The sequence below is a fragment of the Odocoileus virginianus genome, chromosome 9, assembly GCF_023699985.2.
Source record: "Odocoileus virginianus isolate 20LAN1187 ecotype Illinois chromosome 9, Ovbor_1.2, whole genome shotgun sequence".
Classification (NCBI taxonomy): Eukaryota; Metazoa; Chordata; class Mammalia; order Artiodactyla; family Cervidae; genus Odocoileus; species Odocoileus virginianus.
Genome location: NC_069682.1, coordinates 34,693,416 through 34,721,371, shown reverse-complemented (window position 1 = coordinate 34,721,371; position 27,956 = coordinate 34,693,416). Strand labels below are relative to the sequence as shown.

Sequence of the window (27,956 nt, the reverse complement as noted above, 5' to 3'; positions counted from 1 at the left end):
CTGTGGGTATACTATTGTTTATTCATCAGAATCCTATTAATAATAGACATTTGAGTGTCTTTATTATTCTGTTTGGAGAAGGAAATGGCAACCCACTCCAGTATTCTTGCCTGGAGAATCCCATGTACAGAAAAGTCTGACAGGCTACTGTCCGTGGGGTCACAAGAGTCAGACAAGACTTAGCGACTAAACCATCACCATTCTTTTGCTAAATAAAAATGATTAATGTTGTGTATACATGTACAGTTAATATTTTACAATATTGGATTAATCATTTTTTGTGAATGAGTTTAAAGGAAAATATAGATGTTATTTTCCCCCAAATTGTTTAATATGTAGCTCTAGAAAATGATGATATCCTAAATAACCACTAGAGCATTATGACACACATAACATAATTAACAAAATGGTAGTTGTTTTCCTGGGAGAGCAAAAAGAGAGTCATTCACAGCAGAAACTTCTATTATAGACTGTTCATGTCTGCTGCCTTCATTTACATTTTATGTATCTTTAAAAAAATTCTTCTGAATTCCATAAATGGTTCTCTATTTATTCTCTGTGTTGCTGATTCAGTAGTCTGTTCTATTGCATCTGCTTTTTGATGCTTCAAAATTATTTTGGCTAATGTTTTGATTTTAAGCAGAATGTGCTTATTTAACAAATAAAATACTTTTTTTTTTTTTTTTTAAGATGTGAAGGTCATTGCTGAGGTGCTAAGGATGAAAACTAAGGCAATGGTGGCGTGCAGAGAAAACAGGAAATTGATTCAGAGGACAGTTAGGGATGTTGTTCAGAGAACTTTAGTGTATGATGAGCACTTCTATTGTGGCTCTTTAAAGATACCTTCAACTTTCTAGGGAGGGTAAATGAGATCTCTTTTGATCAAGTACCCACTTGTATCCTATTGTAGTCCATATGGTTTTAATTTTAAAGCATATGCCTTGAGGGAACAAAGGACAGGTAAAGAATATTTATCTTATTTGTCATGGAGACACTGGTTACAGAAGAAAGTTAAAAAGCGGAGCAAACATGCAGTGAAGTTATGGTCCCCAGCCCAATTCCCACCTTTCTGAGCAAAGCAAAGTGTGTAGTTCTGAGCACAACCCGTTAGAGCATCCCAGACTTCATTGTGGCCGAAGGAGTCAGTAATTACAAGGGCACATCCCTCTGTTTTATACTGGTAGAGATTTTTAAAAGAAAATATTTGGCCTTGCTGTGTGGTTTCTGGGATCTTAGTTCCCCGACCAGCGATTGAACACACGCTCTTGGCAGTGAAAGTTCCAAGTCCTAACCACTGGACCTCCAGGAAATTCCCTAGATTTTTTTTTTTTTTTCCTTAAAGAAATGACAAACCTCAAAAGCTCAGATGAGAGAATGGATGTCTGAGGAAAAATGACGGGAACATTCATTTATCTCTTTAGCATAAACTTTCCTTATTTTCTGTCTAGTTGAAGAACCTCTGATTTAGATCCTATAGAAATTCTCTCCATGAATTTCACAATTACATTTTCTGGCACTTAGAGGGTGCCTACCATTTGCCACACTCTGTATTAAGTCTCTGTATGCATATCCTTAGTACCTCATACAAACCTTAAGGGTGGAATTTAGTTGCATTTTACAGATAAGGAAAACTGATTCAATTCAGGGATCTCTTATTTCATACCAAACAATTAATAATATACTAGTGCATTTGTCCATTATAATCTACTGAATTTTTCTATCTTAAGAATAATTACCACCTGGGGACCATAAAATACCCCTTATATGGTAAACAGTTTTCAAAGTAGAAATGATTATACTAATATATCTCTATTGCAGTCCATGTCAGTCTCTCCATTACTCCCAAATCTGCGTTATGTCTGTTTCTTTTAGCTGAAGGGGAAAATTTAAATGATGAAAACTTGCATAATCCTGGTAGGGGAATAGAAAAAGAAAAATTCAGAATTTTGTGGTATTTCTCCAGTGACTCAGAAAGTGTGAAAGTATTAGGCACTTAGTTGTGTCCAATTCTTTGCGACCCCATGGACTGTAGCCCACCAGGCTCCTCTATCCATGGGATTCTCCAGGCAAGAATCCTGGAGTGGGTTGCCATTCCTTTTTCCAGGGGATCTTCCCAACCCAGGGATCGAACCTGGGTCTCCTGCATTGCAGGCAGATTCTTCATTGTCTGAGTCACCAGGGGAGCCCTGGTGGTGTTTCTTCAGTGGCTCAGAAGAGCTCTCCACATGAAACTGTGTTGGATTTCACTGTGCTTTGATTCGGATAGAGAGAGGGTTGATTACAAGCAGCAAACTTTGAACTAATATCAACTTATGAGGTAGTCTCAATGCTCACATGAAAGAAAAACTTAGATTAGGTCTTTGAAGGCAGTTTGGATTTTATTATCCAGGAGGTGATTTCAGAATTAGTCCATAAAGATGAAAGGGAAAGATGTTCATCTATTTCTAAACCATTAGATGTCACCAGGGTAAAGTATTGGTTTCTATCACTGTGCTAATAGCCAACCAGAGAGGACATTTTTCTCACATGTTCTTCTTTGGCCTGTCGCATTGGGTTCTTCAAAATGAAATATGACTTTTAATTAAAAAAAGTTAATCACTGAAAATCTTTCTTATTTGAAGGTTTAACTAATGCTATCAATCAAATACGTTCATCTGGATATAGACGATCCGTCTCATCCATTTATCCTCACTTCCCTTCATTTTGGTTGTTTGAATAGCAAATGTCTTCTCTCTTCCTGAATTTATAGTAAACTTTTTGTAACCAGGAATTGCATTGAATCCAGAATCTCTTACTCTTTAGGGCGTAATGGATAGAGCACGCTGCACCCGGTGATGCTCCGTAAATATTGCCGATGGCGGGGATGACATTTCAGTGGTGCATGCCTGTCAAAGAAATGCTATGCAAGAGAGATTTTTATGGACAGCAGCACGGTAATAGACTTCGGATCTGCAATGCATCACCAAACACTGACCTAAAACCCAGCAGGGTTGGAAGATTATTGACAAAGCACGGGCTGCAAGCCTAGGGAGAAGCTGGCAGCCCTCAAATGGACAGATGTCAAGGCCACTCAACATCTTGGCCCGGCTGAGAAGGTGTGCCACCCATCCATCAACCAGCCAATCAATATTTATGGAATGCCAGCAAGAAAAAAATGTGATGCTGGATCCTGACAAATCAGCTGTAGCTCGGTTGTGTATTATGGAGGCTTATTAAATGTGCATTATTTCTGCCTTCTTGCAGTTTGGGTTATTGTTGCTACTGTGGCTGCTATTATTATTTTGCTTGGCCCAAGTCTGTATTTCTCTGACTGCAAGTGAGGAGGAAATTACACTCCTTTTCCAAAATCCTCAACTGAGTTTCAAATACATCCCTGGAGCGCAGATGCCACATGTAATTATTAAATGGTTCTCAGTAGAATAAATACACTTTCTCTGCTGAAAAAGGAAGAAACCAGCAAAATCAACTTAAGCACAGGGCAAGGGATTCTTATACACATCTCCTCTAAAAGCTGTCCTGCACATGTATGAAGTTTGCCTTCAGAAAGAGTCCTTGGCTGCAAATTCCCACTAGCTAACTATTTTACACGTGGTAGTGTATGTTTCCATGCTACTCTCCCCATTCGTCCCACCCTCTCCTTTATTTTCTACTTTCCACGGCAGTCAGGAGACTGTGATGGAGAGCGTGAGCTTTCCTGGGCAGCTACTGCCTCGGAGTTCTGACCAGCCTCTGTGGCCAGGGGGTTTGGCTGGAGCTGCGGTAGCAGTAGCAAGCCCACTGTGGGTCAGCACCTGTCAGCCCTTCATGGGCATTTTGATGCTGAAACTATCTCATCCAAGAGCCCGAGTCTGCGGAGCAAAGATGGGGTGTTGGGTTTTATGCCCACACCCAGAAGATAGCGAGTGAGTGAGTGATAGTCGCTAAGTCTCGTCTGACTCTGTGCGACCCCATGGACCGTGGCCCGACAGGCCCCTCTGTCCATGGGATTCTCCAGGCAAGGACACTGGAGTGGGTTGCCATTTCCTTCTCCAGGCCCAGAAGAGAACACCTGAAGAATCCGGCAGGCCTCGGGGCTGCACAGCTGACCAGAGGCTCATGCCTCCTGGACGGGAAACACTGCTCTGGCCAGAGACAAGGGCTCAAGGCTCCCAGAACCTCAGGCAGCAGCGTGCCTGGAGGGTCCTTTTCTGTGCCCACCCCATACAACCACAAGAGCTCTTCTCTTCTCCTAGCAGCCATCCAAACCTTTCATGCCCACTTCCTCCACGGAGCCTTCTCAGATTGCTGCCCTATGTGCCAGTCTCTAACTCCCGGACCAGTTATCCAGCAACTGAACACATCTGTACCCCTTGCCTCTCTGCTTCTTTGCCTAATTTCTATTAATACCCTATTCACCCCAGAACACACTCACCCCTCCTCCAAAGTCTGCCTAGTACCTTCGTTTAGATCTGGGACCAAAAGCCACCTCTTCAAGGAGGCCTGTCCTCATTTCCCCAGGCAGAGATGACAAGAGTTTGGCCTTCCTCCACACTCCTCTTTATTATGAGGCAGTGCTTGGAACCATCCTCCTCACTGGTGTCAAGTCCACCACTCCTCAGTTGTGTGACCTTGCACACGTGACTTAATCTTGCTGGGCTTCAGTTTCCAAAATGGGGATTATAATGTTCACACTTATTTCAGGAGGTTAGGTTGAGAATTAATACACACAAAACGTGAAGACAGTGCCTTAAACACGTGTGGGTGTTAGTCATACAGTCGTGTCTGACTCTGTGCAGGCCCAAGGACTGTAGCCCACCAGGCTCCTCTGTCCATGGGATTCTCCAGACACGAATATGCAGGGGGTTGCCATGCCCTCTTCCAGGGGATCTTTCCAAACCAGGGATTGAACCCAGGTCTCCTGCATTTCAGGTAGATTCTTTACCATCTGAGCCACAGGGAAGCCCAAGTAACTGCTTAACAGGCGTTGTTATCGTTCCTTGTACTGTTTCAACCTTGGGTATACTTAGCACTCAGTGATTCAGGCTTCCTTGGCCTCCTCATGGGACATTGCAGGCTCCTCAGAAGCTTATCCACCAAAACTAATAGCTTCATGAGCACCACACTAAAGACCTAGTTCTCTTTATCTCTTTTTATGCCCTATGACTTAATTTTAAAACTTTGTTACTATTTTTAATGTTTTTATTTCTTTGGCTGTGCTGAGTCTTAGTAGCAGCACATGGGATCTGGTTCCTGCAGATCGTCCTAACCTGGGCGAACCCCGGGCCCCCTGCATTAGGAGCGCAGTCTTAGCCACTGACCACCAGGGAAGTGCCTATGCCCTTTGCCTTTTAAATCTTCTTGCTATAGAAAACACCAGCATAGACAAAACTAGAGTGAAATCTCTTGTAAATATCATCCTCAAGCTTCTATGATTATTACTCATGGCTAGTTTTATTTTCTCTAATCCCCCTTACTCTCTTTTCTTCTTCCATAGGCCCCTAGCTATACTGAAGGAAATATTAGGCATACTATTTCTCCCAAGGGTGACTTAATGAACTTTTAATGAACTTTTAATGAACTTATCCTACACTCCTGGGAAGGATGATATGTTCAAATTCTCCTTGTGCCAAGTAGGAATCACCTCCAGGATTCCAGCACCCTACTGTTTGGACCACAGAGCCTCCCAGTGTTGTGGGCCTGAACTTTGACCTGCCTTCCTCCCATAATCACTTGCAATAGTAGTTTTTTATTTATTTATTTTTAATTAATTTTTTTTTTTTTACTGGTTTTGTAAACCAGTAAACAAAGACCATGATCTGATCTGTGGTACCATCCAGGCTTTGTAATAAGAAGCCATGATGGATGAGGACCTTTGAAGATCACTTGATAATTGTGAAAAATCTCATTTACCACTCAGAGTGGCCACTGTGTCTTGAGTCATTGGTGCCTTAGGAGGCAAGGATCATCCTTGCTTGACTCACGATGACTGTGTCTGAGGCAATTGGACACTTGGGGATTTCACTCCTGGCAATGAAGAATTTCATTACCCTAAGCACTCTTTAGTCCTGGAGGACTTTTGCCCATTTAAAATTGAACTTTCAAGAATAAGTTTGCAAATGAAATTATTTAAGATAGAGGACAACTCTACTTTTGCTTTTGTGTTTGTTTAAAGAATATTCTTATAGCTCATTACACAGGAAGACTTACTTGTTGGGGGGGTTGTGTTCAGGTTCAGAAAATGAGTGGGGGGAAACCATTCTGTTGTTTTTATTTTTGTGCTTGGATCAATCCATCAGAGACGAATTTAGTATCTACTAGCTGTAGAAGCGGAGAAGGCAATGGCACCCCACTCCAGTACTCTCGCCTGGAAAATCCCGTGGATGGAGGAGCCTGGTAACCTGCAGTCCACAGGGTCGCGAAGAGTCGGACACGACTGAGCGATTTCACTTTCACTTTTCACTTTCATGCATTGGAGAAGGAAATGGCAACCCACTCCGGTGTTCTTGCCTGGAGAATCCCAGGGATGGGGAAGCCTGGTGGGCTGCCATCTATGGGGTTGCACAGAATTGGACACGACTGAAGAGACTTAGCAGCAGCAGCTGGGGGGAGGGGAGCGGGCAATTAGCTGGCGTGTGTAATGCTACTGCTCTTTTTTTTTTTTTTACCTTTTTCTTTTATACTGGAGTATAACCCATTAACAACGGTATGATAGTTTGAGGTGCACTAGAGCAAGTTAGCCACCCTCACACACGTCTCCATTCCCCCTTGAGCTCCCCGCCTGTCCAAGCGGTCACAGAACTCTGAGCAGAATCCCCAGTCCTGCAGAGCTACCGCCCATTCTGATGGCCTGTGGGCAGCTGGTGACTGACAGTGCAGAAACCAGGCCCACGCTCATGGTCGTTCTCAGAGTGAGGTTCCAGGCGCCATTTATAATAATGCCTTGTCTGTGGTGTAGTGACTTCTGTTTGGTGACTTCACATCCTTGTGTCTGAAAGTGGTTTATTAGCAAGGATCTAGGGTTGTAAGTCACAGGAAGTAAGAGACACTTCAAATCAAATGTTCTCCAACCTTTTAAATATATCCTCCCTGGTAGTTCAGATGGTAAAGAATCTCCCTGCAACGTGGAGACCTGGTTTCAATTCCTGGGTCCTGTTGATCCCTGGGTCAGGAAGATCCCTTGGAGAAGGGCATGGCTACTCACTCCAGTATTCTTGCCTGGAGAATCCCATGGCCTGAGGAGCATGGTGGGCTACAGTCATTGGGGTCACAAAGAGTCAGACATGACTGAGTGACTAACACTTTCAAGCTCGTAGACTTCTACCACCCTAAACACACACTTACAAACTCTGCATGATGACTTTAAACTGTAAGGAAGTTAATAGAGAGTGGGGACTATGCTCTTGCATATTAGCAATGATCTTTTTTAAATGTTACAAATTGGACTTATGTTTCCCCCGTTACTCTTTTCTGCCTTTTCTGTAATGACCAAGCCCTATCTGCTTTGTCTATGCCCCAGACAGTCTCTGGTCAATTCAATGATTGTAGGAGCACAGTCTAATCTACCTGGTCCCCTTGGGACCTGTCCCTGGCCATTCTTTGGTCTTTTATAATACACTTGTCTTTTATAATAAAAACGATCCTTATAAAATAATGGTACAACTTGGACTTAGAAACACAGAGCTTGGGTTCCAGTGTTGGCTGTGGTATTTACTGGTTGTTTGACCAGGTAAGTCAGGCAATCTTTCTGAGCCTGTTTCCTTATCACTAAACTGAGGAGGACAGCATTTATTTCAATTACCATAAGTTTGCCACGAGAAGTAGAAGAGATGAGTAAAGTGAATAAAGAAGTAAAAGTGATTAAAGTGAGCTTCAGTCATTAATTGAAGTTCATATGTTCTATCAAGTTCACTCAAAAAACATCAATAATGGGTAAGTATTAGGTTTAAAACTTAATTGATATTGATTGACAAGGCACTTGTCTCAATTTCTTGATATTTCTTACATGTGAGAAATTAGGCATGAATTTTACTTGGAGAAGAAAGAGGCTATACTTTCATGTTTAGTAGCAAAACAGGTTGAAGAAAAGTTATACTACCACTGGGTAGGGTTGCATAATAGGATGTCAAGCAGTATATCAGAGCTAGAATTAACAATACTGTATTGTGTATTTGAAAACTGATAAGACAGTAAATCTTCATTACAAGAAAAAAAATTTTTATGTGACTATGGGTGGTGTCAGATGTTAACGAACTTATAGTGGTGATCATTTTGCAGTATATACAAATACAGAATCATTATGTTGCATGCATGTGCACTCAGTCGTGTCCGTTTCTTTGCAACCTCACGGGCTGTAGCCTGCCACTCCTCTGTCCGTGAGATTGTTCTGTCAAGAATACTGGAGTAAGTTGCCACTTCTTCCTCCAGGGGAGCTTCCCGACTCAGGGACAGAACACAGGTTTCCTGCATTGCAGGCAGGTTCTTTACCACTGAGCCGGCAGGGAAGCCCTGTTATGTTGTATACCTGAGACTAATTATGCCTTAGTAAAAAATACTTCAAACCTATGCCAGTTAACGTACTGTTTTGTCGAAAGGGACTACATGAGCTGTTACGAGGTTACAGCGAAAACACTTTTCAAAAACATATAGACGCAGACCCGAGGGGCAAAATCGTTCTCTGCAACAGGTTCAAGAGATTAAGAGAAACTCATATGTTTACATTCATCTTGTGGTGAGCTGACAAAGGATTTCTTATTACTCCTCTTTTATCTTTAATAAGGTGGCAAGTAATTCCTATTCAACTGAACAATATAGTTGAAAGAAAATTCTAGAAGAATGTTGCCATATTAAAAAAAATTTGAGAATTTAAAAAATATAGCCACAATGAAGGGAAAAATCACAGTATAATTTCGTGAAGCACTGAGATTATTTTTCTGGTGATATTCAAGCCTTAAAACACAGAACAGAGTGAACTAAAACCCACTCCTGATGTCCCAGACATCCCTGGAGGTCCAGTTTACCTGTTAAACCAGTCGTCTGTGTATCTAGGGTACGGATAAGGATCATTGCTGCTGAAGTCATAGCTCGCCTCAGCGTTCTGCAAAACACAAGGTGCATCATTAGGTCATAAATCCAGAGCACGGGCATGAGAAGATGCTAAGAGTTGCAACTGTCTTAAGTGGACGGTCCCTCACCCAGGGCTATGTCAACCTGCTCTCTGGACCAGCCCTTGAAGAGGTGACAGAGCAGGTGTGTCCGTGGAGGCTTCTATCCTCTCCTGGTATCCTCTTTTCCAAGCTCCTTCACCCCATCCTGTTCCAGGCTCTCAAAGTGTTAGCGAATTTGGGTTCTGTGCTACACGGGACCATCTCCATTTTAAGTTGAGTGACCACTGTGGGTCAGTGGGGCTTACTTGGAGCCAAGACTCACATTAAGCTTCCCTGGACTGATGGCCAGAAGATACTAGTTCTCATGTCACAAGTGAGGAAGCCTCTTGCATTACGCAGAACTCATTCCCAGCTCCCAGCTTTGGGCTGACAGAGGCTTGTCTCCTTTACAATTACGAGTGTTAAGCCCAAGACCCAAACACTGGCCACAATATCAACCTCATTTACTCAACAAATATCATTGAGTCTCATATATACCAGGGCTTCCCTGGTAGCTCAGCTGGTAAGATCCACCTGCATTGCAGGAGACCTCGGTTTGATTCCTGGGTCTGGAAGATCCACTGGAGGAGGGATAGGCTGCCCACTCCAGTATTCTTGTGCTTCCCTGGTGTTTCACACAGTAAAGAATCCACCTGCAATGCAGGAGACCTGGGTTCGATCCCTGGGTTGGGAAGATTCCCTGGAGAGGGGAATGGCTACCCACTCTGGTATTCTGGCCTGGAGAATTCCATGGATAATCCACGGGGTGGCAAAGAGTTGGACACGACTGAGCCACTTTCACTTTTCACTTTCATATACCAGGGACTTTTCCAAGGATGGGAATACAGTGGTGACATCCCTGCCTGCATATAACTTACAGCCTAGTTGGAGGGACAGATCCAACAAGTAAATACAGATTGTAAACAAGGGTCCTCTTAACCCTTCAGGTTACAATGAGGAGTTTAAATTCTATGCAGTCCAGCACCTCCATTTTTCCCTCTGAGAGTCTTGCCCCTCTGAAATCAATTATGTACTCCCTTAATTTGTCTCTAAGTGATTTCATGTTTTAATTTTTTCCATCTCGGTCTTCAACTGGTCAGCCTTTTATTTTGGTCCATGATGGGAGATGGTCCCCCACTGTTGGGTGGCTAATCCCTTCCTTCCTCTCTGCCTTGTTGGTTGCCCAGGGATGCGGAGTTCCATGAAGCGCCTCTCATCTCATCCCACCCTCACTCCTTTGTTTTTGAGGTCTGCAACCAAGATCCCAGATGGTTTCCTGGTCCACAGCATCCACTTGGCTGGGAATCACTGGTTAGGTGCATATTCCAGCTTAGAAATGTCTCAATTCCAAGGCAACCTGAGACATTTTCAGGAGTTGTGACCTTTTATGAGATAAAACACTAGAGTTTGTAATAGTGTTACATGGTGTTTGCATGATGTTTTTAAGAGCAAATTGACCAGTTCCATGAGTCTGGGTTTCCATTTGTTGGATGGCAGAGGGCCATCAGGAGCTGGAACGACCTGAATCATAATACTAATGTATTAAAATAAATGTGCTTGGGGCAGAAGTCACCTTGAAATTTGTTTAAACTTTTTTCACTTAAAAGTTTTTAGCTTTATTGAGGTATAACTGATACACAAAATATCCCATATATTCATCTTGCTGAGTCTTGACATGTGTATATACTCTTGACAACATCACCACAACCTAGGTACTCAGCATATCCATTACCTCCAAAAATGTCCCTCTGTTCTTTTTTTTGGCAAGAACTTTTACCATGAAATCTATCCTCTGAACATATTTTATAGTATATAATACTGTATTGTTGACTGTTACATGATAGAGGTCTAGAATTTATTCAATTATATAAAGGAAATGTCATATTCATTGAAAAACAATTTCTTATTCCATTCAAAATTTGGACCAGTCATTGTATACTGGGCACTAAACATGGCTATCTGTGTTCTAGAATCTAGGTCTTCCTTCAGTTCCTGGCTTTAGAGAGGATAACGTCCTGTCTCCACTGGCCATAATTATTGGCAAATACCCAAATCACCTGCATTCACCATTAACATAATCCCATCTTTAGAAGACCCTCTCATATTTGGCTTTTTTTTTTTTCTTTAATTTTCTTGAGCTATTTAGATGCAGTTCTTTCAAGGGATACTATCTTAAAAGTAACTTCTTCCTCTTCCCTAAGTATGTTTGGTTACCTCTAAACTTTCCTGAATTTTTGAGATGAGAGCATCCTTAGGTAAGGTTGGTGGAGTGGAAATATCAAGAGGAATACAAGGTAATACTTTATCTTTTGGGTTTCAAAGCTGAGGTTGAAACTTGAAACAGTTGATTTGGAAGATTATTTGCTAAGCTTGGTTTGTTTCTCTGTAAAAGAGATTAAAAGGCCCCAGTCTAAGGTGAGCTGAATGGAAAATTCATGGACTAGCCTTCGTGAGGCCCTCAGAGGGGACCCTGAGCACTACCTCTCTCATCTGAGCTGGGTTCCTGGAGTAGGAAGGGGATGCATTGGAATGTTGAACCTCAGAGAGGTCCGGGACTCATCCTAGGACAGTAGCTGAGGACCAGAAGCAGCTCTGTGGGGTGTCTTGGCTGAGGGACCTGGGGTGGCCCCGCTCTGTGCTCTGTGATGCACATCGCAGAGCAGGAAGCAGCGGAATAATCTTGGGAGGCTGAGATTAGTGAGAACATGATGAGAGAACCAGCTGCCCCCGGAAGTCCAGGGGTCAGGGCAGTGAGGATCCAGGGTTCAGAGAGAATACACGAGAAGTGGTGACTGAGGCCTGTGGGGCTGGGGCTGCAGCTGTTGGTTCCAAGGTAGAGAGGTGATGAGACGAGAGGTCTGGGACCCCACTCCCTCTCCTTGATTCTGTGCTAGTCCTTGAGGCTTGAGGGTGGAGGCAGGAGGGTGGGGGCAAAACTTGAGCAGGACAATGTCAAATTTCTACCATCGGTAGAGCAGGTTGTTGGATAGAAATTAAATTCCACTAGAGGAAAAATAAAACCAGAATTTTCTACACTTGTGGGTTTGCTGCCTAAGCAGCTGACCCATTTCTCCAGGTTTCTCACTCACAACTGCGTCCTGAGGTCTGGGCTGGGATCTGTGGCTCTAAGTCCTGGTTCTGGAGAAAATGGCTTGCCATGAGGTGGGTTGGGGGTGGAGCGAGGAACTGGAGAGTTCTGTCAGCAGAGTTTGATTCTGAGAAGACACAGACTCCGAGACCACTTTTATAGCAAGAAGAAGGACCATGTATTGTCTGAGGTCAGCTTCACCTCTGAAGGTTGAAATGGATGAAGACATAGAAACTTTAATTTGTTGTCTTTACAATTAATTTGATGACTAATGCCAGTTCTTTGTGTAATAGTCTATGTTGAGACTGCGTATTAAGGAAGGCAAACAGTTGTTTTTGTTTGGTCATATATTTTCTGGCTAAAAGTCAAATGGTTTATAGCAAGAAAGGATGAGCAACTTTTTGCAAGGGTTCTTTTTATAATTTTATAGCCCAAACCAAATCATTTATTGATCTGAACTATAATGTTGTCATCCATAAAATTGTCTGTGTACAGGAATAAATTAAACTGGCCTTGGATTATACTGGAACTTTCTAAAATATCCACTAACATGGATGTTCGGGAGGAAGTGGAGTCTCTGTAGATTGAATACTTGGGAATCCAAGGCTAAGCCAGAAGCTTGTTTTGGTTTGAATTCTGTAACATTGTTCAAAAATACATTAGTCTATTTTCCTTTAGAAAATACTAGCTGTTTAGTGAACATAATTTAATCATTGATGATTCAGGGTCAGGCTGATTCAGAGTCACCATTAAGAACTTGAATTATCATTGTACCATAGTGGAGAGAGTTGGAAGATTGGGTTGAATCCAAAATGACCTCAGGGCATCTCTGCAAGTTATTTCTGGAAGAAACTTCTGATAATGGCTCATTTATTCTTTAAGAGTTGAGTGCAGGGGGAAAAAATCCATCCAGTAATTAGTATTTCTAAGTCTTAGTTTCTGAATACTTGAATGCATAGTCAGAAAGTAACGCTAGATTGCTCAGATGCTTGTCATGTCTGACCCTTTGGGACCCCATGGACTGTAGCCCACCAGGCTCCTCTGTCCTAGGGAATTTTCCAGGCGAGAATACTGGAGTGGGTTGCCATTTCCTACTCTAGGGGATCTTCCCAACCCAGGGATTTAACCCTCACCTCTTACATCTCCTGCATTGACAGGTGACTTCTTTACCACTAGTGCCACCTGGATAGCCCCAACACTGGATTGTTATTGTTGTTTAGTCACCCAGTCATGTCTGACTCTTTGTGACCCCAGGGACTGCAGCGTACCAGGCTTCCCTGCCCTTCAGCATCTCCTGGAGCTTGCTCAAACTCATGTATATTGAGTTGATGATGCCATTCAACCATCTTGTCCTTTGCTGTCCCCTTCTCCTCCTGTCTTCTATCTTCTTCCAGCATCAGAGTCTTTCCCAGTGAGTCAGTTCTTTGCATCAGGTGGCCAAAGTAATGGAGCTTCAGCTTCAGCATCAGTCCTTCCAGTGAATATTCAGGACTGATTTCCTTTAGGATTGACTGGTTTGACCTCCTTGCAGTCCAAGGTGGGGACTTTCAAGAGTCTTCAACACCATAATTCAAAAGCATCAATTCTCTGGCACTCAGCCTTCTTTATGGTCCAACTTTCAAATCTATACATGACTACTGGAAAAATCATAGCTTTCACTATACAGACCTTTGTAAGCAAAGCAATGTTTCTGTTTTTTAATATGCTGTCTAGGTTTGTCATAGGTTTTTTCCCAAGGAGCAAGTGTCTTTTAATTTTCATGGTCGCAGTCACTGTCTGCCATGAGTTTGGAGCCCCCAAAATTCTAGATTAGCTCTCAGAAAAGAAATTTAATAATTATGGGTTTACCTGTTTACACTGTGCATTTCCCATCAGATTGGTTTGCCTGCCCTCTTGGCTTGGTAAGGACAAGGGGCTTACAAATTTTCACAAAATCTTCTGATCCCATTATATCTGAGGTGTTGCCATTAAAGGCATGTCTGATACTTGGGCTGGTCTCACCGTGGAAGCTGGTGGCGGACCTGGTCGCAACCGTGTCTGAATTGCTTTAACATTTTCAGAGAAGCTTCTGAGACCTTTGAGACTGAACTCAGTTCTGGCACTGCCACCCTGACCTCCCAATCTGGACTCTACCTGCTCTGGGACCATTGGAGTTTCCTTGCTGGGTTGTACAAGTGGATGTGTCTGCAGGTGTCAGCTTGGAGTAGGGGAAGGAGAAGAGGCATTAAATCAGGCAGATCTGGTCTTGAACCAGGCTATTTGGTCTTGGCAATATTCATAGTTTCTGGAAACTGAAGTTTTCCTCATCTTTAAAATGCAAATGAAAAAATGGTAACATTGCTGTAAGGGTAAAAGGAAGGAAGGAAGGGATATGAGTCGGCGAGCACCCTATGGATGACCTCGTATTTCTGCTTTTATCATCTGCTTGACCTTCTTTTATCATCTATGTCAAAAGCCACAAAATATGACTCCTGAGCCACATTCAGCCCACCACTTGTTTTTCTAAATAAAGCTTTATTGGAACATAATCATGTTCATTTGCTTATGGGTTGCATATGGCTGTTTTCACACTAAAAGAGCAGATTTAAGTAGTTGTGACAGAAGCCTACAAATCTTAAAATATTTATTATCTTTTACAGAATGAATTTGCCTGCATGGATCACAGTCTTGTCATGGAGAAGGGGCTTGTTTAACTCAATGAAGCTATGAACAATGCTGAGCAGGGCTACCCAAGACAGATGGTCATAGGACCATTCTGACAAATCGTGGTCCACTGGAGGAGGAAATGGCAATCCACTCCAGTATTCTTGCCTGGAGAACCTCATGTACTGTATGAAAAGGCAAAAAGATATGACACTGGAAGATGAGCACCCCAGGTTGGAAGGTGTCCAATATGCTACTGGTGAAGAGTGGAGAGAAATTACTAATAGCTCCAGAAAGAATGAAGCAGCTTGGCTGAAGAGGAAATGATGGGCAGTTGTGGATGTGTCTGGCAATGAAAGTAAAGTCCAATGCTGTAAAGAACAACGTTGTATAGAACTTGGATTGTTAGGTCCATGGATCAAGATAAATTGGATGTGATCATGCAGGAGATGGCAAGATTGAACACTGACATCTTAGAAATCAATGAACTAAAATGGATGGGAATGGGCAAATTTAATTCAGATAACCATTACATCTACTACGTGGATAAGAATCTCATAGAAGAAATGGACTAACCCTTCTAGTCAACAAAAGAGTCCAAAATGCAGTCCTTGGATGCAACCTCAAAAATGACAGAATGATTTTGAGTCATTTACAAGGCAAACCATCTCAACATCACAGTATTTTGAGTCTATGCCCCAACCACTAATGACAAAGAAGCTGAAGCTGACCAAGCTGACCATGAAGGCCTACAACATTTTCTAGAACTAACATTAAAAAAAATGTCCTAAACCAGGAGTCCTTTTCATCATAGGAAATTGGGATGTAAAAGTAGGAAGTCGAGAGATACTCAGAAGAACAGGCAAGCTTGGCCTTGGCGTACAAAATGAGACGTGGCAAAGGATAACAGAGTTTTGTCAAGAGAACATGCTGGCCATAGCAAACTTGCTTTCCCAACAACTCAAGACATGACTCTACACGTGGACATCACAAGGTGGTTAATGCCGAAATCAGATTGGTTATGTTATCTGCAGCCAAAGATAGAGAAGCTCTATACAGTTAGCAACGGAGAAGGCAATGGCACCCCAGTCCAGTACTCTTGCCTGGAAAATCCCATGGATGGAGGAACCTGGTGGGCTGCAGTCCATGGGGTCCCACAGAGTCAGACACGACTGAAGCGACTTTGCAGCAGCAGCAGCAGCATACAGTCAGCAAAAACAAGACCTGGAGCTGACTGTGGCTCAGATCATCAGCTGCTTGTTGGAAAATTCAGGCTTAAACTGAAGAAAGCAGAGAAAACCAGTAGGCCATTCAAGTATGACCAAAATCAAATCCCTTATGGTTATACAGTAGAGGTGAAAAGTAGATTCAAGGGATTAGATCTGATAGACAACGTGCCTGAAGAACTATGGACAGAGGTTCATGAAACTGTGCAGGAGATGGTGACCAAAACAAGCCCCAAGAAAAAGAAATGCAAGGCAAAGTGTTGTCTGAGGAGGCCTTACAAATGGCTAAGAAAAGAAGAGAAGCAAAAGGCAAGGGAGAGAGGGAAAGATATACCCAAATGAATGCAGTGTTCCAGAAAATAGCAAGGAGAGATAAGAAGGCCTTTTTAAATGAACAATTCAAAGAAATAGAGGAAAACAATAGAATGGGAAAGACTAGAGATCTTTTCAGGAAAATTGGAGATAACAAGGGAACATTTCATGCAAGGATGGGCACAATAAAGGACAGAAATGGTAAGGACCTAACAGAAGAGATTAAGAAGAGGTGGCATGAATACACAAAAGAACCATACAAAAAAGGTCTTGATGACCTGGATAACCATGATGGTGTGATCACTCACCTGGAGCTGGACATCTTGGAGTGTGAATTCAAGTGGGCTTTAGGCAGCATCACTATGAGCAAAGCTAGCAGAGCTGATGGAATTCTAGGTGAGTAGTTAAAATCCTGAAAGATGATGCTGGTAATGTGCTATACTTAATATGCCAGCAAATTTGCAAAACTCAGCAGTGGCCACAGAACTGGAAAAGGTCAATTTTCATTACAGTCCTAAAGAGGGGCAATGCCAAAGAATGTTCCAATTACTACATAATTGCACTCATTTCACATACTAGCAAGGTTATGCTCAAAATCCTTCAAGCCCTAGTTTGTACGTGAACTGAGAACTTCCAGATGTACAAACGGGGTTTCAAAGAGGCAGAGGAACCAGGGATCAAATTGCTAACATTTGATGGATCATGGAGAAAGCAAGAGATTTCCAGAAAAACATCCACTTCTGCTTAATTGATTATGCTAAAGCCTTTGACTTTGTGGATCACAATAAACTGAAAAATGAAGAGATGAGACCAGACGACCTTACTTGTCTCCTGAGAAATCTGTCTGCGGATCAAGAAGCTATAGTTAGAACAGGATCTGGAACAATGGACTGGTTCCAAATAGGGAAAGAAGTATGACAAGTATTGTCACCCTGCTTACTTAACTTCTATGCAGAGTACATCATGCAAAATGCTGGGCTGGATGAATCCCAAGCTGGAACCAAGATTGCTGGGAGAAATATCAATACACCCACACATGCAGATGACACTCTTCTAATGGCAGAAAGCGAAGAGGAACTGAAGACCCTGCTGATGAAGGTGAAAGAGGAGAGTGAAAAAGCTGGCTTAAAACTTAGCATTCAGAAAACTAAGATCATGGCATCAGGTCCCATCACTTTATGGCAAATAGAAGGGGGAAAAGTGGGAGCAGTGACAGATTTTATTTTCTTGGGCTCCAAAATCACTGTGGACAGTGCTCCCTGTGGTCAAAGTTCCCCAGAAGGAGGTGCTGTTTTGCAGCTCACCCACCGGTAGGGGGAGCTTTTTTCAATTTCACAAGAACGCAGGTAAGGACTAGCATGCGTTTGAGCCACAGCAAGAAATACATCTGTCTAGTTACAGTCATGTATAAGCCAAGACCACAGAGGAATTGTACCAGGGAGACAATGTGTCCCTGTGAGATGTCAGGTAATTCCAGACTCAAATAACATCTCACGCAGTGAGAGTTTTGCTAATGGTACATCATGGCATGTGATTAGTTGCCAGTGTAATTTCACAGCAATAGGCACTCAGAACAAGAGCATAGGTTGCATTTGTCCCTTTATTCTGGCTTGCTCTTTTCTCTCAAGGCATTTAACCACATAACCCAGCTAGGAACTGGTAAAAGTATCAGTTGAAATTGCTCTGTGCTTAGGGACTAATGAGACAGGAGCAAGCTTCCCAGATAGACTCTCAAACCGCAACCTTATCATCCTAGAACAAAGCTCATCTGTATGGAAATTGAGCAGAAAAGTGCCCAGGCCACTAGAGTCTGAAGAATTTTGCTCTGCGCCTTCTTGCATCTGATATGGTCACATTGGAAAGTTTCCAATGGCACATATTTGAATTTTCCTCAATTCATTCTCCCACATGCACTGGTTTAACGATCATGTTCAGCTCACTTTTGACTGAAACCAACATTAAAGAGATTTATGTATATCTTAAGTCTAGCAGTAAAACTTAATGAAATTTAACATTTCTCTAGCACTCAAAAATTTTTTTTAAAGGTGTATAGTCAGAAAATTGTTGGAAATCTTTCTTCTATACTCCAAAGATTTCCAGAGTCATGTGTTTTTCCAGTGACAGAATGTTCTCTGTGGATTGGACACCTCCTACAATCACCAGGAGATTTCAGCAGCACATTAATAGCTATTCACTGGATTATGGGCTGGAGTAGGAGATGACAACCCACTCCAGTATTCTTGCCTGGAGAATCTCATGGAAAGAGGAGCCTGGTGGGCCACAGTCCATGGGGTCGCAAAGAGTTGGACATGACTGAAGTGAATTAGCATGGCAGGGACTATGCTCCATGTAAGAGGAATGTAGGTCCAAGCCATGTCTGGACCGTTGTCCTTTTTAGTTTCCAAAGCTGTGCAGTTCCATCCTTTGGTCTTAATGTCACTCTTAAAAATTTTTTTTAAAATTATTTATTTATTTGGCTGCAGTGGGTCTTAGTTCATGCAAGACCTAGCTCCTCGACCAGGGCTGGAACCTGGGCCCCCTGTGTCGGGAGTGTGGAGTCTTACCCACTGAATCACCAGGGAAGTCCCCCTGATGTCACTCCTGTTGGCAGGTGTGGGGAGGTTCTGGCCGCCAGAGAAGCTGTGCAGTGCTGTGCTTGGTTGTTCGGTCTAGGTTGTTTAGTCGTTCAGTCTGGTTGTCCCCTCCGTCCATGGGGATTCTCCAGGCAAGAACACTGGAGGCGGTTGCCGTGCCCTTCTCCAGGGAATCTTCCCAATCCAGAGACTGAACCCAGGTCCCCTGCATTGCAGGAGGATTCTTTACCATCTGAGCCACCAGGGAAGCCCAAGAGTGGTGGAATGGATAGCCTATCCCTTCTCCAGGGGATCTTCCCGATCCGGAAATCGAACTGTGGTCTCCTGCATTGCAGGCATGTTCTTTACCAGCTGAACTACCAGGGAAGCCCGCACTAAACATGAGAGGAGATAATCATAATATTAATTCCTAATGGCTAACATAGCACCCTAAGTTTATCCTGCTGCTGCTAAGTCGCTTCAGTCATGTTTGACTCTGTGCGACCCCATAGACGGCAGCCCACCAGGCTCCCCTGTCCCTAGGATTCTTCAGGCAAGAATACTGGAGTGGGTTGCCATGTTCTTCTCCAGTGCATGAAAGTGAAAAGTGAAAGTGAAGTTGCTGAGTCATGTCTGACTCTTAGCAACCCCATGGACTGCAGCCTACCAGGCTCCTCTATCCACAGGATTTTCCTGGCAAGAGTATTGGGGTGGGGTGCCATTGCCTTCCCCTCCTTAAGTTCATAGAGTGCCTTTAAGTTTTTCAAAGGACTTTAAGTTCTCTTACTTTATTTAATATGCTCCAAAACTCTGTAGGGTAGGGGAGCAGATATACTGATGGCAGAAGTGGGTCTGTTACTATCTCTAAGACACACTCATGGCAGCACCTCTGGATGGTCCTTTAGCAGTGTCTCTGCTTGCTCATGCCTTCTTTCTCTCCTCTCAATGCTTTAAAGGGTCTATGAAGCCTGTCTTAGACTTGATAGAGGCTAGTTCCCATACGTGAATTTTAATAGCTCCCTAAAAGTGAGAATTCCTGGGGCTGACCCGAGGAGAAGAAGGAGAGGAGAAGCTGCCACTCATTGGAATAAATCTCCAAAAGCTGACTCTGCCCAGGGTCCAACACTTGTTTGGAAAAAATTTACATTTTTTTTTCGCTAGCTGCCAACTCAAAATTAGTCTTTTCTTCTTTGTGGGTGTAGACTATGAGTCACAATATTACTAGCAGGACCTGCGAGTTTATCACCAATATGTACTTTTCTACCAGGTTATAACTGTTGTAGATTTGCTGAAATATCTTTTCTACACACTCCTATCTGGCACTAGATTTTTTTTTTTTAATATAGTGCATATATAAGAAGGATACACATTACCATGTCACAAAAGTGTATTTTAAATCTTTTGATAACTGTTTCAGTATAATTGCTTTTCCTTGATTATCCTATGGATTTTATCTTATGCATTTAAAATACTCCTGAATATGAGAAGAAAGACACACTTGTGTACCTCGGTAGGTGGTATGCAAATGGATGTAATCTTTTTGGAGGGAAATTGGCAATTTCTATCAGAATAAAAGATGCACAGACTTTTTGATCCAGGAATCCCACCTGTAAGAATCGATTCTAATTTAGAAAGATGACCCTATATGTGAGACAGTGAAAGAGACAGAGAGATAAAGAACAGATTTTTGGACTCTGTGGGAGAAGGCGAGGGTGGAATGATTTGAGAAAATAGCACTGAAACATGTATATTACCATATGTGAAATAGATCGCCAGTCCAGGTTCAGTGCATGAGACAGGGTACTCAGGTCTGGTGCACTGGGACGACCCTGAGGGATGGGATGGGGAGGGAGGTGGGAGGGGGGTTCAGGACAGGGGCCACATGTACACCCATGGCTGATTCAGGTCAATGTATGGCAAAAACCACTACCATATTGTAAAGTAACTAGCCTTCAATTAAAATAAATTCATTAATTAAAAAAAAAAAGAATCTATCCTAATGGTATGAAGTGAAGTGAAGTATAAGTTGCTCAGTAGTGTTCAACTCTTCGTGACCCCAGTACAGTCCATGGAACTCTCCAGGCCAGAATACTGGAGTGGGTAGCCTTTCCCTTCTCGAGGGGATCTTCCCAACCCAGGAATCAAAGCGGGGTCTCCTGCATTGCAGGTGGATTCTTCACCAGCTGAGCCACAAAGGAAGCCCAAGAATACTGGAGTGGGTAGTCTTTCCCTCTCCAGCAGATCTTCCTGACCCAGGAATCAAACTGGGATCTCCCACATTGCAGGCAGATTCTTTACCAACTGAGCTATCAGGAGAGCCCCTGCTGTATACACCCTAATGGTATGCTTGTATGTATATGAAATATTTTAATTTTTAACTGTGTTCATGGCAGCATGATTGTAAAAGTGAAAAACCAGAAATGACTTGTGTCTCACATGAGGGATGACCTACATCAGTTGACGGTGAAGCCACACAATGCAAAGCTGCAATTTCAGCAAAGAACAAGGGAAATGACCTGCAAGGTATCATTCCTTCCCATGATATATTAAATGAAGAAGGCAATGTGTAGAGAAGAGTGTGTGGTGAGCCCCCATGAGCATAGAGGTGGAAAAATATACTTGATAATAAATGCATAAATAAAGATAGATTTAAAAAAAGATAGATAAAAGCTTTTTTATTCTGTTTTGTGTCTAGAGGGAGGCACAGGGTCTGGGGTGGAAGAAAGATTTCATTGCATAACCTATTGTTCTGTGTATTTTTGGGCATAATAATAACAATACGAAGGTAATAAGAAAAAGATAATGCATGTTGGGTGCTTATTTTGTGCAATGGACTCTTGCAGATTCTTTACTCTTCCTGTGGTGTCCTCACGTGGTGGTACCCTTGTTATCATTCACATCCTCTGAGCAAGCAGACTGTGTGAAGCACAGAGAGGTTGAGTATTTCACCTAAGGTCACACAGATGGAAAGGGGGCAGAACAGGGACTTAGACCAGGCAGCCTGGTCCCAGAGGTCTCCCTGCTAATTTCTCTGTCTTGCCTCTGCATTCGAATCATAATGTCGAATCTCCATGTGTTGTATAAAAGAAAAACAACGCACAGATAAAAATGAATCATGTAGTGGGTTTATTCCCTAAAATGTCAATGGGTCAACCTATCCAAATCCAAGTTTATGAACTGAGATAACAATTTAACCCCCACCCTGGGACACCCCTCACCATCTACATTGTCTGACCCATTCATTTGATAACAGCATGATTTTATTTAGTGAATTTTTCTTATGCAAGGCCTTAAGCCAACAAATATGCCTTCAAAGAGAAAGATAATTCCCCTGATTTTGACAGCTAGGTCCAATCTGTTTTTGAATTTCTCTGTTGATTGTATCGTTCCTCTTAGAAGTAGGAAAATAAACATCACTCTATGTACAGACAAATCACATTGATGACTGAATTCCCCAGAAATTGAAACCTTGGAAATACTTCATTTTATCCCCCAGAGCCTCTTCAGAACTAGTTGGTGGTCCTTGGATTCCTGGGCTTAACTTGAATATCACTGGCCGAGATCAGTATTCTTTGAGATGCTTGTGCATGGTGGCTTCGCTAACATGGCATTGCAGAATTTGACTGTGACTCCTTCCAAAACACTCCTTCGATCCTTCTTACCACACCAGTGACAAGTCTCCATGAAGAGCGCCCATATTTTTAATATCATCCTATTCCTGGCTAATCCGTCTTCTTATCTGACAGAGGCAAGCATTGGCAGGCAGCAACATCCTTCTTGAATTGCTATCACTGTATTTATTTTGACAGGTACTTCTATTTATGTTGAGGGATATTGGTTGTTTTTCTATATATTTGAAATAACGATTTATAGTTTCCCTTTTAAATCCATTTGTGAAAAAAGTGAGTCAATTTAAGGAAGAAAGCTAGGTAAATAATAGCACTGAGAGCAAAAAATTGTGAAAGTGTGTTATGACTGGTGTATGGTTAGGAAACACTGAAATAAAGCAAAGGTGATATTTATGGCTTGGACTTCTCTGGTTGTCAGCAGAGTCATCCTTAGGAGTGGCCGGACAATTGAGTATCTGTTTGGGGTATTTGAAGGAGCCATGGAAAAAACTTTCTGTCTTCAAATTTCAGCCCTGTCAATTGTCATTTCAACAAGAATTCAATCCTTGACATTCTGTAGACTGTTAGCCTTCAAAGATTCTCAGTCATTCATGCATTTGTTTACTTTTTCATAGGACACACTTATGTTTATTGAGTACCAACTGCTTGCCACCCTGCTTATTTAACTTATAAGCAGAGTACATCATGAGAAACACTGGGCTGGATGAAGCACAAGCTAGAACCAAGAATGCTGGGAGAAATATCAATAACCTCAGATATGCAGATGACACCACCCTTATGGCAGAATGTGAAGAAGAACTAAAGAGCCTCTTGATGAAAGTGAAAGAGGAGAATGAAAAAGTTGGCTTAAAGCAGAAAACTGAGATCATGGCATCCGGTCCCATCACTTCATGGCAAATAGATGGGGAAACAGTGGTTGACTTTATTTTTTGGGGCTCCAAAATCACTGCAGGTGGTGATTGCAGCCATGAAATTAAAAGATGCTTACTCCTAGGAAGGAAAGTTATGACCAACCTAGACAGCATATTAAAAAGCAGAGACATACTTTGCCAACAAACATCCATCTAGTCAAGGCTATGGTTTTTCCAGTAGTCATGTATGGATATGAGAGTTGAACTATAAAGAAAGCTGAGCACTGAAGAATTGATGCTTTTGAATTGTGGTGTTGGAGAAGACTCTTGAGAGTCCCTTGGACTGCAAGGAGATCCAACTAGTCCATCCTAAAGGAAATCAGTCCTGAATATTCATTGGAAGGACAGATGCTGAAGCTGAAACTCCAATACTTTGGCCACCTGATGCAAAGAACTGACTCATTTGAAAAGACCCTGATGCTGGGAAAGATTGAAGGCAGGAGGAGAAGGGGACAACAGAGGATGAGATGGTTGGATGGCATCACTGACTCGATGGACATGAGTTTGAGTCAACTCCGGGAGCTGACGATGGACAGGGAGGCCTGATGTGCTTCAGTCCATGAAGTCGCAAAGAGTCGGACACGACTGAGCAACTGAACTGAACTGAACTGACTGAACCTCTTGCCAGACATTGTGTGATAGCAAGCTCCCACTGGGGAGGAAGATGCCCTTGACTTGGGTATTCTGCCTTTAGCCCTCATGAGCTGAGGGTCCAGTGAACTTATCAGTTAACAGTGCTTCTCAACTCAGGCTGCTCAACAGAATAGCTTGGGAGCTTTTAGGAATATAAATACTTGAGTGATCCCTAGATTTTTATTTAACTGATGGTGGGTGGGGCTCAGGCACTAGTAGTTAAAAAAAACGTTAAAACTCGTCAGATGATTCTGTTGAGCCAAGATGGAGAACCACTGAGCTGACACCTTGTTCACCATTCTAGTTCCTGCCTCCCTGCTGAGTAAAGTGCTGTCTGTGGACCAGAAGTACTGATATCATCAGAGAATGTGTTAGAATTGCAGGGCTTCAGGCTGTACCCCAGACTGGCACAATCTGAATCTGCATTTTAGCAGGATCTTCAGGGAGTTCATGTGTGCACATTGATTCTTTTGTTTATAAAATACTTGCATAGGGACATGTTTGCCTTTGGCCCATTCATCCCCCTTAATAGATATATCCATAATTTTCTTATTAGAATCTTCTCCTGCTTTCCTTCCTCCCTCTTCTGCCTAAATTCTACAACAGAAAGAAACTGAATTTGATAAGCCATTCAGACTTCAGTATGGATAAGTATGGTGCATGGCCCTTCCCGATATAATTTGCTTTAACAAAAGAGAATGGACATTGGAAAATGCTGCAGGTCTCAGTCCCTAATAGCAGAGATTGAAGGGTAGGATTTGGGAGCATCAGAAGCTTCTTGGCATCTAGACTGAAGTTCTTCCTACGGAGATCAGTTCTAAGAACAGAGTTGTTGCTATGGATTCCTTTGGTTCTGAAGGAAGGACCTGATGAACCAAAGAAAACAAAAGAAGCAAGATGAAGTGTGTGGCTGGGATGCATCATATTTTTGGATTCTCTGTGTTTCTGGTAGGTGACAGCTCTTGAGGGGGGTGGCTGATTTTGCAAGAAAGAATGAGTTCAGAGTGAAGGGTCTCCTGCTATTAGATAAATTTTGATGAATATTAACATTTGAATTATTTTTGCTTCCTGCTGCTTAAAATACAGTTCCTGTCAAAACTTAAAAAACATACCCAATTATAGACAAACTAAATGCTAAGCTGCCTGAACAGCAAATAGGAGTTAAAAACTTTAAAAAATGTGTTTATATCACAATGCATGCTTATCTCTATGCCCTGCCTCTGTTTCTGAAAAGAAATGATATGTGTTTCCTGGATTCTAACACATGGTATATACAAGCTAACATGAACAGTGTTGTAAGATCTAATTTGGATTTAGTAAAAAAAGACGGCACATATAGATAACCACAGGGGTGTAGAGATTCTGTACTCGGTCTTTGCTTGGCCTCACAGTCCGAATCTGTGCTTGGATGCAGCTCGAAGCTCATCTGAGCTCCTGACTGGTCTCACTCAGGCAAGGGCCCTGGCACCGGCCAGTCCTCCCAGCTGTGGGCCAGCCTTGTTGTGATCCCCCACGGCCTTTACTGCCGAGGTCTCTGTGCCCCACAGTGACGAAGGTGACCTTGAGTGAGGTGGATAAAGCAGCTCTGGGCCATGCTGGGAGACTTTACACTTCAGGAGAGGCAGCCACAGAAGCAATGGCTAATTTCAGGTGTAATGAAAAGATTTTGTTTTCTTTGATGGGTTTGAGAAAGGCAGCTGAATTTAACAGTAATGATATCCTAAGAGGATAAGGAGAGCAGTTAAGTTCTGGGACAGAAAGGGGCAGGCAACAGTTGGGCTCACGTAGCTGTTCTCATGGCTTCCCAGGTGGGTAACTAGTGGTAAAGAATCTGCCTGCCAATGGAGGAGACCTAAGAGACAAGGGTTCGATCCCTGGGTCTGGAAGATCCCCTGGAGGAGGGCATGGCAACCCACTCCAGTATTCTTGCCTGGGAAATCCCACGGTCAGAGGAGCCTGGCGGGCTACAGTCCATGGGGTGGCATAGAGTCAAACACGACTGAAGCGACTTAGCACCCACACCTGCTCTCACCACCTTCCCGGGTGGGAGGTTGAAGGGCTGGCAGTGTCTGGCTAAAGGTGGTTCAAACCCGTTTGCTCAGTTCCACAAAGACCGAGTGTGCTGTGGAGGGCTTGTGACAGCCACCCTAAAAATCAGAGAGAGGCACGGTTTTGGAAAGGGAATTGGGAGATAATGTAGCCGCTGGGGTCTAACTCAGCACTGTCGCAGGGGTGAGGTACAAGGCAATTTGTGTCTCTGTCTCCTCCTCAGACCGGGGCTCTATGGAGCTGCCGAGATGCTCACGGCTGCCGCTCCACTTCCCCTGTGAAAGGCCACTGAGGTCAAGGCCACCACTTGTGAGAAGCCGCCCTGTGCGACTGGTTACACAACTTCAGCACCACCAGCCTCTCCTTTTCCAGCCCTAAAAATAGCAGAGATGAGTTCACTGATAGCTGAGTCACCTCTTCGAAGGAGTTGTTCTGTCCAAATATTATTTATTGGAGACTTTGTCTTAAACACACTTACACAATGTTTTTCCTTCTGTCAGAAGCATAGCTTTGTGAATAATGACTGTATCACACAGGCGTCTGTTGCGATTACACATCACACATCAGTTTTATGTATAATTGAAGGAGTGTATAATTCAACACAAATCGAACTCAGTTGAGCCTTGGGTGTGTGTGTGCGTGTGCTGTCGTGTCTGATTCTTTGAGACCCTGGGGACTGTAACCCCCCAAGCTCCTCTGTCCATGGGATTCTCCAGGCAAAAACATTGGAGTGTGTCATCATGCCTTCCTCCAGAGGATCTTCTGATCCGTGACTCTTGCATCTCCTGCACTGGCAAGCAGATTCTTTACCACTAGCACCACTTGGGAAGCTTATTTCTTTTTCGATAAATGTTTGTTGAAGAATAGTTGATTTACAATGTTGTGTTAATTTCTGCTATGCAGCAGAGTGACTCAGTAATACATATATATATTCTCTTTCATATTCTTTTCCATTATGGTTTTTATCAGGGTACTGAATATAGTTCCTTGAGCTGTACAGTAGGACCTGGTTGTTGCCTCACAACAGTTTTGAGAACTGAGAATTGTAAGCTCAATTTTTCAAATGAGAACACTGAGGCTCAGTGAGGTCATATAATTTGCTCAAGGTTTTCAGTTAGAAGTGGTTGAGTTAATATTAAAAGTTAAGTCTTCTGACTCAGACTCATCCTCTCCTTTCTGTAGTACATGGCATCAACAGCTCTTTCTCATGATGAAAAGTAAAGAAAAAAATTAGGAGACTTAGCACTTTGTTTGTCCCAATGCCCTTGGAGCTGAGTGGGAGCATTAAGACCTCAGACACATGAAATGGTAGAGATGAGGCGTGGGGACGCAAGCACTCTGCGTTGTTATGCAGCTTCAAATCCACAATAAATCAAACTCAAGAGCTTGTCAGCAACCTTCTTGCTTGTCTCTTTTTGCTTCAAAACAGCTAATCTCTGCTTTGGTGATTCTTTTTAGGATAACCTTGCTAAGAGGAGGAGATGGAAAGAGAGTGCCATGACCTTGGGAGATAAGCAGAAAGGACGACATGGCACATTGCAAGTATCTCAGTGTTTATGGCTGAGAAAAAGGCCAAGTGGATCTGTTCCCTTTCATGAAGATGTTGTTTGAATCTTACCTTTGAATGAGACCAGGTTTATATTCCCAGTTGATGTGAAATGTGACACACACACAAAAAGGACAGATCCCCAACCGTTCTGGAGAAAGATTAAATGTGCTTGTGGTTCCTTTCACAGCTATTCATCATTTTAATTGGTTTTGAAACCAAAA

At 42.8% G+C, this 27,956-nt stretch overlaps 1 protein-coding gene across 1 annotated transcript in view; it reads right to left on the bottom strand.

Moving 5' to 3' along the window:
• PCSK2 (proprotein convertase subtilisin/kexin type 2) overlaps window positions 1-27,956 on the bottom strand; it is a 231,432-nt gene that overhangs the window by 39,739 nt on the left and 163,737 nt on the right. Inside the window, 1 exon segment of the mRNA XM_070472194.1 lies at window positions 8,997-9,073. Within this exon segment, the coding sequence (XP_070328295.1) occupies window positions 8,997-9,073 (77 nt within the window).